Source organism: Octopus bimaculoides, chromosome 3, assembly GCF_001194135.2.
Source record: "Octopus bimaculoides isolate UCB-OBI-ISO-001 chromosome 3, ASM119413v2, whole genome shotgun sequence".
NCBI lineage: Eukaryota > Metazoa > Mollusca > Cephalopoda > Octopoda > Octopodidae > Octopus > Octopus bimaculoides.
The window spans coordinates 29,244,743-29,254,332 of record NC_068983.1 but is presented as its reverse complement, the minus strand read 5'-3'; the positions used below and the strand labels follow the sequence as shown (position 1 = coordinate 29,254,332).

The window sequence follows — 9,590 nt, the reverse complement described above, 5'->3', positions numbered from 1 at the left end:
ATGCATGCGTGTGTGTATGTTTGCGTGTCTGTGTTTGTTCCCCTAATATCGCTTGACAACCGGTGCTAGTGTGTTTCCGTCTCCGTAACTTAGCGGTTCGGCAAAAGAGATCGATAGAATAAGTACTAGGCTTACAAAGAATAAGTTCTGGGGTCGATTTGCTCGACTAAAGGCGGTGCTCCAGCATGGCCGCGGTCAAATGACTGAGAGAAATAAAAGAATAAGATAATATAAAAGTAATGCCTCACTTTACGAAATCCCGGGTTTACGAGTTTTATTTTTCAAGCACAAGATTCAAATTTTGAGCGAAGTGCAACATTTTCTACTACTGCCATAACAAATGCTTCTGCGTGTTATCGAGAAATTTATAGAGAGCGAAACAAAGCTTCTTCTATGCTAACAACTTTAGACTTATTTAAAAAAAAAGAAATCTACAAGTCCGTCTACGAGTGCTTGTGAATCGGTGATCGCGTCTACAAGTTAGTGTGCGTGAGTCTAGTGCGAATAAAAGTGTTCCAGAAAACTATTAAAATAATATTTTTTTTTATTATAAATGATCTTGACATTCTTTTTACTTTACATGAAATATTCGCATTTAGTTACGAGTATTATAAGTTTTATCGGTAAAATGTTTTTCTGGGAACGAATTGGGATTTATAACATTGTTACTATCGGAAATTATTGCTCTCCTTTACGAATTCTCGCTTTACGAGCAGTCGCTGGGAACAAATTAACTCGTATATCGAAGCATTCTGTATATAATATGTATATATATACCATTCATTTATAAGGATTCATATTATGTATATATAATATACAGGTTTTAAGTTTGGCTCCATATACGACTAAAAGTCACTGGAGAGTTTCATAAATCAGTACTCTTCCCTAACAGAACAGCTAAATTACTTACGAAACTGTTCTGTAACTTTTGACCGTATTCGGAGTTAAATTTATGATACTACATAAATAATGTACTCACTCTACCTTATATTGCGTGTGCACTTTCTTCTGACTTATGAAACCTCGGACAAATTACACATATGAACACACGTCATTATATGTCATTTATATATTTTACTTTTACTTTGATATTTATAACCATTTTCGTAGTAAATGTGGTTACGTATTCCATGTATTTCATAAATCTTCTACTCAACGTATTTACACAAGGAGTTACAATGCGATTTCGAAGTTAATACGACCTCCAATTTTCCACTTAAAACTTCGTTATATATTTTTATCCTCTTTTTTTCTCTCCCTCTCTCTTACACAAACTCATTCTAGTTAAATATTATCCACTCCGAATGATACTAACAGTTTTATATTAAATTTCTCGCATCATGCACGCAGCTTACTAATACAGATTCTCTGCTCTGGTATATGAGGCATATCTCAACTTATGTCAGTAATTGTTTCCAAGAGACTTAACTCAAAAAACCATGAAACGTAAAAAAATCGTATATAAATGAATAAAACAAAAATTATTAGCTTTTATCTGTTTTAATAAATAATTTGTACACATTTTCACATGTGTTTTATTCGATTTTCCACTTCAGTATTGGTTTTAAAATATTAAAAAAAAAATCTTTATGCTTCTAAATATATTCGCTGAGACCGACGTATGGTCGGATAAATCAACTGAAGTTGACGTTCATTTTTCCCAGTAATTTCTTACATCCTACCCCAAACGACATAAAGTTAAAAAAAAACGTAACTTGAAACAACGTAAGTTGAGGTATGCCCGTGTTTGTCTGTCAAAATAAGTATCTTTATATCCAGGTGTGAGTGCGCACTCGTGTTCGCAATTCGTTCTGTGTTGGCTTCAAACAGAAGTACGGACGGAAGCCGCAAACTTATAAAATTAAATGTTTTAAATGAAATGAAAATACGAACTGTTTAAATTTAGATCTAGTTTTAATTCGTCTATCTACTCTGTATATTTTCTATATTAACAGTTTATATGGACTGCTGCATTAACGCTCACAGATGTTACCACTTCACGTAACACAATATGAGCATTTTATTTATATTTTATGGCAGAGGAGGAGAGAGGGAAAAATGGATCTAAATTTGAAGTGTTTGTTTTTTTTAGTTTGTTTATAACATTCAGTTTTATAGATTTGTGGGTTTTCATCTATGCTTCGGTTGATACAATTGCTACGAACTGCGAATATCAGTTGTATATAATGCATGGTACAGTCTTACAGCGGTGTGCGCGCCCACATACGCACAATTATATACCCAGAGAGAAAGAGAATGAAAAGAGTGGGAGAGAGTGAAAGAAAGAGATACAAAATTAGACTGAGGTAGAGAGGGAACAATAGAGTGTAGAGAAGAGGGAGAGAGAGAGAGAGAGAGAAAGAAAAAGAGTGCGGAAGGAGAGAGAAAGAATGAGAGACTTAGAGGGAGGAAGAAAGAGAAGGAAGGCGAGAAAGAGACCACTAATGTCAGAGAAGGCTTGGTGTTGTAAACATAAACAACGTGGACAATTACGTTCAAAGGAAACACTTTACCCGAACACGGCATGCTTAAAGTTCAGGAAGTTTCTCTTTCAAACTTTCATTGAACGGTAGCTTGTTTAGCCAGCCATTCACATAGAGACCACTTTCTCTGTCACAACGATACAATATCGAGAGATTTTTTGTGCTTTAAATCTTCACTGGAAGCAGCATCAAGTCTTGACAGCATGCGAGGGTGATATTTCAACAGTGTAGATATATATATTTATATATAATTGTTGAGTGTAGGGCATAGCTGGGAAGAATGTATGCTGCCTTTCAAGTCTTGCTTTTTACTTTACTGAGGAGTCCAGTTGCAAGGCGGGAAATAAGGTGACTGATTTAGCTTGAGAAAAAGATAAGAAGCTGAATTGCTACTAGATATCGTAAAAAGGAGAAAATTAAGCGATTGGGAAGCAGTTAGCTCTTGTTTACATTGGTTGTTGCTTACAGAAAGAAAAGCAAGTTGACAATTTACTGAAACCTCTCTGCTCCTCAAGGTAATTGGCTTTCATCTAATTTTCACACAGATATTTAAGAGCTATTTCACTATTAATATTTCTTAATCTTTTTATTAAGAACTTTTTCCCCTTTAAATGTCTTATACTAGTCATTAAAGACTTTTTTTCTGTTGGTAACAAGCATGACGTGTTACAGTAAACCATCTAGCTTTTTTGTGAATCTGTGAAATTAGGGGTTAACTCAATAACTAAGTAAACGAGCGTTACACACACGAAAAAAGTGACGGGTGACACTCAAAGAGTTGAATACCTTTTTTGTCCCCCCAAATTGTCTTTGTGAGTGCTCGTGTATCTATATGTGATTCTGCTTGTATCTGTCATTGCACCTTGCATGTGTAACTTTTTGCTTATGTCTATAATTATGCATTTGTGTATCAGTGTTGAATATATATGATTCATCATTATTATTATTATGAGCATACTATACACGTGTTTTAAAATCAAATTTACTGGTGTGTTTCTATGTATGTCAATGTATACGTATGTATATTTATTAAAATGTATTATAGTTTATTGTGTGTGTGTGTGTGTGTGTATTAAAATGTTAATTTACTGGTGTGTCTTTGCCAGTGTACAAATGTATACGTGTATCAAAATCTGTGTGTGTGTGTGCATGTCTCAAAATCTGTGTGTGTGTGTATTTGTGTGTATGTTGAAATCTAATTTACTGTGCTCATGTGAATGTGTATGCACATGAAAACGGAAATTTATTTACTGATTATTGTATGTATGCATAGATAGATAGAGAGAGAGATAGACAGATAGAGAGATAGACAAATAGATAGATAGATGTAAGTATTTATATGTGTGTGTGTGAATGTACGTTTAAGTTCTCCCATCCGCCGTGTTATTTTTGTTTTTCAAATTTCCTACTTAATTTCATTTTTACAAGAAACTTGTCATTCACGTTATATATTTTTTGTATTTCTTTTCCTAGAAAATGTCTATAACTTTCCTTTGTATTCTCTGTTTGTGGTATACATACAATATGACAATATCCATATCACCATGTCAACGGTTAGTTGTCTATCCCTAGCTAGTTACATCGGTTGATAAATGGAATGATGACATGACCAACTTGATCAAAAACAAGTCTGCAGACTTGTTGGACAAGTTCATGTTGCCTACATTAATCTTCCACGTATAAATCAAAGAGGGTATTGTATTTCATAATGATCTCTTTTGCTGTTGTTTAATTTTAAGTCACTTCTGATTGAGCAGACTTTTAACTCTCGTCTTAAGTGTCTTTGATCGTTTACTTGTAGCAGTCAGTGAACTGCGACCATGCTGGGGCATCGCCTTGAAGGGTTTTAGTCGAACGAATCGACCCCAGTACTAATTCTTTTAATACTTATTCTATCAGTCTTTTATTTTTTTTGCCGAACCACTAAGTTACGGGGACGTTAACATGCCAACACTACTTGTCAAGCGTGTTCGGTATTATTAGTGAAATACTATGGATATATTTTCTCGGTAAACTTTCCTCACGGTGAATTGATGGCGGTGAAGTTACCTGTAATACTTGTCAAGCAGTGGATATATATATGTGTGTGTGTGTCTGTGTACACTACATATACAGCTAGCTTCTTTCAGTTTACATCTACCAAATGCACTCACAAGGCTTTGGTCGGCTCGAGGCTATAGTAGAAGATATTTACACAGGGTGCCATGCTGTGGGAGTGAACCTAGTATCATGTGATTGGGAAGCAAGCTTCTTACCACACAGCCTAAGCCTGGAATTTTTTTTCTTCGATAGAGTGAAATTTGAGGGGGAATCTGACTGCGATTTCTAGCATAGGAAGTGACCACATAGAGGCAAGTGATTTTTATTATTCTGTCACGTTAATGAAACTCATCTCCATAAAACCAATGACATGAGACTCGGCTTACAGGCTTGCTCGACCTGCTAAAAATAGCTGCCAAAGCACCATTTTTAATCTCATTGCTAGAATTCTCTTGGTTTCCAAAATCAGATGGTCAATCGACTTGCTAAAAATAGTGACTTATATGCCTCAAATTACATACTACCGTCGTAAGAAAGACATGTTGGATAAAATAATCCTTGATATGTTATATGAAAAACGGCATGGTCACGGTTGGAACGCCGTTGAATAAAAATTGATCTGGAGATAAAACGAATTAAACCTCCCAGACGAGCCTCTAAGTAGTTGCTTGATCTACTAGAAATAGGAGTCACATCAACCATACTGTATTTTAAAAATTACGTTGAATAATATCCTAGGTACATTATATGAAAAGGTGGGACAGTCACGGTTCGAACGTCGTTGATCATAATTGATCTGGGGATAAACATCAAAAGCAACTAAATTTCACATTATCCTCAGTCTACTAGAAATAGCAGGCAAAATAACACCTTACCCTCCTAAAAAAGGATGCATTGCGTAATGTAGTCTTGTAATATGGTATATTAAAAGAATAGACGGGATGGTCATTGTTGGAACGTCTGCTCAGTCAGTTAGCTCTATGGTTAATATACAGTTTAAACTGTATATTGACCAACTCAATTTAGTTTTGGTCCCTGGTTTTATACATTTAGTTGACTATATATGGGAAATGCTATTATGAAAGACACGATTACAATGCAACCCCATGTACATCTTCCCTTTTCAAAACATAGGCCCTTTATTCTAAGAAATCCTTGTATCTTGAAATTAGAAATTTGATTTCTTTTGCTTATTGACTTTCACATGCCGCCTGCACAGGAGCCAGTCCAGCGGCACTGGCAACGATCTCGCTCGAATGACTTTTCACGTGCCACCGGCACAAGTGCCAGGAAGGCGACGCTGGTAACGATCACACTCGAACAATGTGGTCTTGGGTTCAGTCCCACTGTACTGCACTTTGGGCAAGTGTCTTCTACTATAGCCCTGGGTTGGTAAATATGAGTGAATTTGGTAGATAGAAGCTGTACACATCAGATACACACGTGTATCTTTATGCATGTCCCTCCCTCCAACTGCTTGACAACCAGTGTAGGTTTTTTTACATTCCCATAACTTAGTAGTTTGGCAAAAAAGACTGATAGAATATGTACTAAACCTTTAAAAAAAGGTATATTCTGTAGCTGGTTTGTTTTACTGAACCCTCCAAGGTGGTGCTCCAGCATGGCACATTCCAGCGATTGAAACAAGTAGGAGACAACTCCAGACATATTTCGGTTTTATTTAGATCTCCTCAGCAAATCAGTTTTTTTTATTGAATTAACCAAAGTAGTAATGAGAGTCACTAAACAGACGTACAACATTGCATAAAAAAAGTGTGAGAAATTAGCATCTTTAAAAAAAATACATAGCTGAGGGTCTGACTCAAAGATGCTATGTACATGAAAAATAAAACCTTTGTATGAATATATTTAATGTAGAATGCATTTAAAAAATCTAAGTAGAAATAATTATGTTATAAAGAAAAAAATGACAATATTAGTCATTGGTCTTTGGCTGAACTGTTTATGTTTCAGTCTTATTGAACCTCCTCAACAACCAAGGTAGCGTTTTATAAACCAAAGAAGGAACCTTGATGTGGTTGCTTGGCAGGCTAGAAATAGCAGTCAGATTCTCTCAAATCACTACCATCTTAAAGAACACACTGAATAACATGGTCCTGGGTTCTTTACATATTAGGTAAAGGGGGATGGTCGTATCTGGAAGTCCTTTGATCATAGGACTGTTCTATCATGGCTAACCTAGATGCTAAACAACATCAAAAATAAGTACTTTAAGAGTTGTCTCCCCCAGTTCATCCTGTTAGCGGTTAACGTTAAGTTGACTTTCTCCCTCAAGTAAATGATTGCAATTCTCCTGTGATGAAAAAACAACTGGGTGGCTGCTTAGGAGCAGGTTAGGACTGGTACAGCAGCTGCTGCTGATACTACAACTAGGGTAGAAAGAATACAAGCAAGGTTGGTGACTAACAAACAATTTTGAGAATCCTATATGTTACCTTGTCTAATTTTGTAAAGCTGTTTTAACAATGCCATTCTGGCATATTGGCTTTCGAGAAAACATGTAAGTGATTTCTATCAAATATTTCTTTTATAGTATTACAATTACCATTGTTACTGTTATTGTTATTGTTGTTTTAACTCCTCTCTACTTCCTCAGTTAGGTCTGATTAAGTTTATGACTAAAAATCTACTCAATCATGACTAAAGAAGGGCATATATTAGGGGTTCTCAACCATTTTTTTTCTCTATGGACCCCTTTGATTACTAGTTTATTCTGGTGGACCCTGCATAGCCATTCGATGTTAAAAACTAGCTTTATAGAAACTTCTTTGAAAATTCCTATTTTGTTTTTCATACATTAACTCGTGCAGGTTGAACTATGTAAAATGTTTAAGAAGCCTGGCCCTTTCTTGTAATACTACAAATACTTATATCTAAAGCAAAATTTTTGCAGGGGTCCTTAAGATACTATTGTGGATCTCCAATTTTCTAATTTGTTGTGTAGATACCCCCAAATCTTATATGGACTCTCAGGCAGGGCTCTGGAGTCGGGGTCGGTATAGTTTTACCGACTCCGACTCTGACTCATAATATCTTTATTCTTTAACCCATTACCTCCCATAATTCTATTAACTGGAATTTTTTTTTTATGAAACTTTAACTGTAGAAGATACTGGCTCGTTCAAGTATACTGACATTTATTCTACCTATTATGTCACTAGATATGCCTGATTTTCTTCAAACAGCTCTAGTGATATATTTTCAGAAGATGTAGCATATAACTTGTCCAAGTTTCAGCACCATGTAGGAGAGTGAATATAACTATTATCTAATACACCATAGGTTTGGCCAGTTATCTGCAATCATGATTCTCACATACTTGTCTCTTAACCCATTGCCTCCCGTAATTCTATTAACTGGAATTTTTTTATGAAACTTTGATTTCTAACATAAAACAGCCTTAGAAACACGCTGGAATGATCAAAATAACATTTCAAAATAACATTTTAAATAGAAATAATCGAGATATTGGGTGAAAAATTAGCAAACCTCATTTGAATATCAGAGAAATATACCTAGTAGCAAAAAGGTTAGGTATGTGTAAATATTGACAGATAATTATGAAATTTGTAATTTTTAAGTGATCTCATATGAGATCACTGGTAGGTAATGGGGTTAATATAAACTAGTCATAACATATGGGCCTGCTCAAAGTACAAGTGTATGCATATGCTTTATGAGATATGTAGACCACAATCACTTAATTACTTAAAGAGGAGTTGGAGTCGGAGGTGCCAATAGTAGAGGAGTCGGAGTCAAAGTTTTTTGTTTCGACTCCACAGCCCTACCCTCAGGGGCCGTATAGACCCTAGTTGAGAACCACTGGCTTTTATGGTAAGCTAGAAGCTGAGTTTTGTGAGTAGCACAGCTGATAGACAGATGTTATGTGATTCCCTCCTACTACTTATCTTTTTAATGTTTTGTACACATAGATATTTTTTTGTATCTTTTATCTTTTGCTTGTTACCAGTCATTAGACTGTGGCCATGCTGGGGCACTACCTTGAAGAATTTTAGTCAAATGAATCGACCCCAGTACTTATTTTTTTAATCCTGGTACTTATTCTATTGGTCTCTTTTGGTGAACCACTAAGTTATGAGGATGTAAACAAACCAACACTGGTTGTCAAGTGGTGGAGGGGACAAACACACATACGACACACACACATATACACAATAGGCAAGGCTTGAGGCTACAGTAAAGACATTTGTCCAAGGTGCCATGTTATTCTAAGAGGGCAAAGCATTATTTGAGGAAGATTTGGCTGCTATTTTTAGCAAATCGATTGACCATATAGAAGTTCACCTGCGATTTTTCTTTGAAATTGGGACCATCATTTCTCTGGTTAAAGACGGGCTACTGATTGCACCCAAGGACAGCCTGGGCATCATCATAGATGAAACAATACAAGATTTAGAAGATATAGAGCCATTCAGTTGATGATCTTTATTATGGGGCCAAAAAAGAAGAAATAATGAATGTTACTTAAGCAGTACTGATAGAGAGAATGTCGGGCCATGGTATATCCCAAATAACTGCTTCACTTCTCCATCACTATTTAAAAAAAATAGACAAATATCAAATTACAGAAATAACAATTCTATACATTATTAGTGGTAGGTATAGTTGTGTATGTATATATTTGTAAGAGTGAGTTGTTTAATAACATATATATATGAAAACACAATATGTGTATGTAATATATATAGATGAAAACATAGGTTATATCTGTAACAATATGTTGTTTAATATATAGTATATCCATACAAAGTTTAGACAGATTTCTTCAGCTAGCCCGCCATGCTACTTCAGGCTGATGACGAGCAAAGACTCAGAAACATGTCCCTGAATGCAGGCTGGGCTGGTTGGAGGAGTTTGTCTCCCCTTTGTATGGATAAGGGCACAGAAAGTGTGTCAAGGCCTAATAGGAAGCGGTCTGGCTTCCTAGGGCTAAACAGCAGTAGTGCATTCCCTTACTGGGATTGTCATGTTAAGTTGGCAGTATACAACTACTTTATATATATATATATATATATATATATATAT

At 35.5% G+C, this 9,590-nt stretch overlaps 1 protein-coding gene across 5 annotated transcripts in view; it reads left to right on the top strand.

Annotated features, from left to right (window-relative positions):
• The window catches only part of LOC106876724 (uncharacterized), a 63,665-nt gene that overhangs the window by 24,136 nt on the left and 29,939 nt on the right, over nucleotides 1-9,590 (top strand). Inside the window, exon 1 of one of the 5 annotated variants that reach the window (XM_014925398.2) lies at nucleotides 2,391-2,998. The exons of 1 other annotated variant lie outside the window; for it this stretch is intronic. Coding sequence is in view for 1 of the 4 variants with exons in the window: in XM_014925396.2 (XP_014780882.1) it covers nucleotides 7,010-7,044 (35 nt within the window). In the remaining 3 variants the exon portion in view is untranslated. Of the gene's footprint in view, nucleotides 1-2,390; nucleotides 2,999-4,078; nucleotides 4,177-6,488; nucleotides 7,045-9,590 lie in introns of those variants that run through there. 3 more of the 5 variants (XM_052966112.1, XM_014925396.2, XM_014925399.2) reach the window with 3 other exon arrangements.